This window comes from Sinocyclocheilus anshuiensis, unplaced genomic scaffold (assembly GCF_001515605.1).
Source record: "Sinocyclocheilus anshuiensis isolate Anshui unplaced genomic scaffold, SAMN03320099.WGS_v1.1 scaffold775, whole genome shotgun sequence".
Taxonomy (NCBI): Eukaryota; Metazoa; Chordata; class Actinopteri; order Cypriniformes; family Cyprinidae; genus Sinocyclocheilus; species Sinocyclocheilus anshuiensis.
In genome coordinates, this window is record NW_015552614.1 from 1,108,532 (window position 1) to 1,110,963 (window position 2,432).

General features: G+C 35.1%; 1 protein-coding gene across 3 annotated transcripts in view; it reads left to right on the plus strand.

Annotated features, from left to right (window-relative positions):
* The window catches only part of LOC107665952 (uncharacterized), a 12,915-nt gene extending 10,877 nt beyond the window's left edge, over positions 1 to 2,038 (plus strand). For all 3 annotated transcript variants that reach the window (XM_016457022.1, XM_016457024.1, XM_016457023.1), the window contains exons 21-26: positions 221 to 321; positions 415 to 480; positions 569 to 678; positions 847 to 968; positions 1,207 to 1,332; positions 1,856 to 2,038. In XM_016457022.1, coding sequence (XP_016312508.1) covers positions 221 to 321; positions 415 to 480; positions 569 to 678; positions 847 to 968; positions 1,207 to 1,332; positions 1,856 to 1,952 — 622 coding nt within the window. In that variant the 3' untranslated portion in view covers positions 1,953 to 2,038. The remainder of the gene's footprint in view (positions 1 to 220; positions 322 to 414; positions 481 to 568; positions 679 to 846; positions 969 to 1,206; positions 1,333 to 1,855) is intronic.
* Positions 2,039 to 2,432: the final 394 nt, after the last annotated feature.

A 2,432-nucleotide genomic window follows, 5' to 3' on the forward strand; every position in this document is an offset into this window, starting at 1 on the left:
TATGAATGTATTTCACTAAGGTTGATCAATGTTTTAACTAGTGTATGTTAAATACTTAACCCATATGGTTTGCTAATTTTTATTTTCGCTAAATACTAGATGTTGGGTTCAGTATGTTGAATATTATTGTTATTATTATTTTACCGCTTTGCCTAGCCTTTATATTTTACTATGTATATATATATATATTGTGCTGAAGGTGTGATGATTTGTTTTTTAGTTTGAACGAGTGGCGTCTTGATGCGATAGATGAGAGGGGGGCTTTGTTTACCTTCCTTCACAAAACTGTGCATCTGCAGGTGAACCTGCAAACACCTGCTGGTGAGTTGATTATCGCTTTATAATTACTCCTAATGGTTCTTCATCATTATTGTCACATATAACATTAGCTTAAAATAATCTCTTGTCTGTTAGGAAAAGAATGGATGACTGAGGATGTGGAGCGAAATATAGATGTAAGCTTCCAGTTGCACCTGGATGGTAAGTGAACAATAAATTAATTTTTATTATCTTTTCTTTTACTTATTTATGTATTTAAATGTGTAAAATCCACTTCTTTTTTTTTAAGTGGAAAAATCTCAGTGTCATGCAAGCACGGTTCACAAGTTACTTGCACTACACTCTCAGTCTCAAACTCAATGGATACAGAGGTACCCAACAACCCGACATATACCAGAGGTAAGCAAACGCTGCAAACATTCATGTTTAACTGAAATCATAAGTGTGTTTAATATTAGAGATTATTATTTTGCTACAAAGATGTGTACATGTTTTCGAAGATCCAGTCTGAATAATGTATGATAGGAAAATGAGAAGTCTCAATGTTGTCGCATCATTTCTCAACAGCTGCTTCATGACATCAGTTTGGTGGTGGGTCGACTCAGGCTCTTGGGTGAGGAGATTCACCGGCTGAAGAAGTGGGGAGGATTGAAGCTTCGCATCCTGAAGATCACCTGTACAGACACACGGTATGTTACACTTTTTACTTGCTTTTATTCATGCATTCTTCCTTGGCATATTGAGCCTTGGTGCTTGTGTGGGTGGCACAGATCCAAATTGTGACATTTCCTTAATCCCTAAATCTCTAAAAGACCAAAACCAATTGAAACATTTGTGCCAACTTGAAGCCTGCAATTATAAGAGTTTGTAACAATAATGACATGTTAATGAAACTGTAAGCATCTGTTTTTGTTTTTGCTCTTTCAGAGTCCACATCGTCTTCTCAAGTCTGAAAGCGTTTGAAAAGTTTGAGTTAAGTCTGATGGTCACTCCAGACTATCCCTTTGGGCCACTTCACATACAGGACTTCAAAAAACACATGGGGAATACAAGGTTTGAAAGCAATTAACATTTTTAGATCACAAGTTTAAATGTTGTTATCTGGCATTGTGAGTGAAGATAACATCACCTCCATTAGACAGGATTGTTATTAGAAAGAAATATCGTGAAGTCTCTAGTCTAGGCAGCATTTAGAAAAACACAACAGCTTTCCACATCTAATCGTTCAAAGAAAATGTGTCAAGTACAAAATATTAAAGTAATATTAATTGTAACTCAGTCTTTTTGACAGAAAAGTTGTTTATGACTAAAGTACTTTATAGCAAAAAGATTCCTTTCTACCACAAACCAATTTTCACTTTTATACTGTAGACGAGATGCCATTCTCATTGGTGCTGAGAGTGGCAAAATTTTGAATAAATCAGAAGCATTTCTCTCAAGATCATTCATCAACATGCAGTCCATAGTACATGGAAATGGAAATATCACCAACAGCTACAATAATGTTCACTTGATAAAAGTATTAATTTTACATGTTGATATTGTGTCAGTGTTTTGCGCTTGCTGTCTTCTGTAGGTTGAGTCAAATTGAAGACATCATATCATCAGTCAAACCAGCCAAGAATTATCTGACAAACGTCCTCAAGAAGATCCACGATGACCTTCTGTGCTAGGATCTCAGGCCTTGTTTACTCAGTTTTTTTTTAGTATTTTTTTTTTCCAGTCTTTTAAATGTTTGTATATATTGATTTTTGTATGATCAAAAATAATAATAATAATTAAAAATGTAGCCACAAACCACACCGAGTTTGCTGGCATTCTTTACATTTCTTGACCTGTTATGACTGGATTCTTATCTGTTGTTCAGTCATGAATCCAACTATTGGAGTATGATATAACAGCCTAAGATGCTACTACTGATGATAATCTCATATGAAGAATGCAGGTAATCTTGGTTATTGGAGTGAATGATGGGAGTGATGCTCTTTGGTCCCCATTTGTGCTTGCCTTGGTCTGGATGTTCATTGTGGTTTGAGTTAGAAACAGAAATTTGTGAATAGTGCAATCAGTGTTGGGAAAGTTGCTCCATTTAAAATTATAAATTGAATGTTCTGTTTCACTCAGATTTCACAATACACAAGAAAATCATTCTC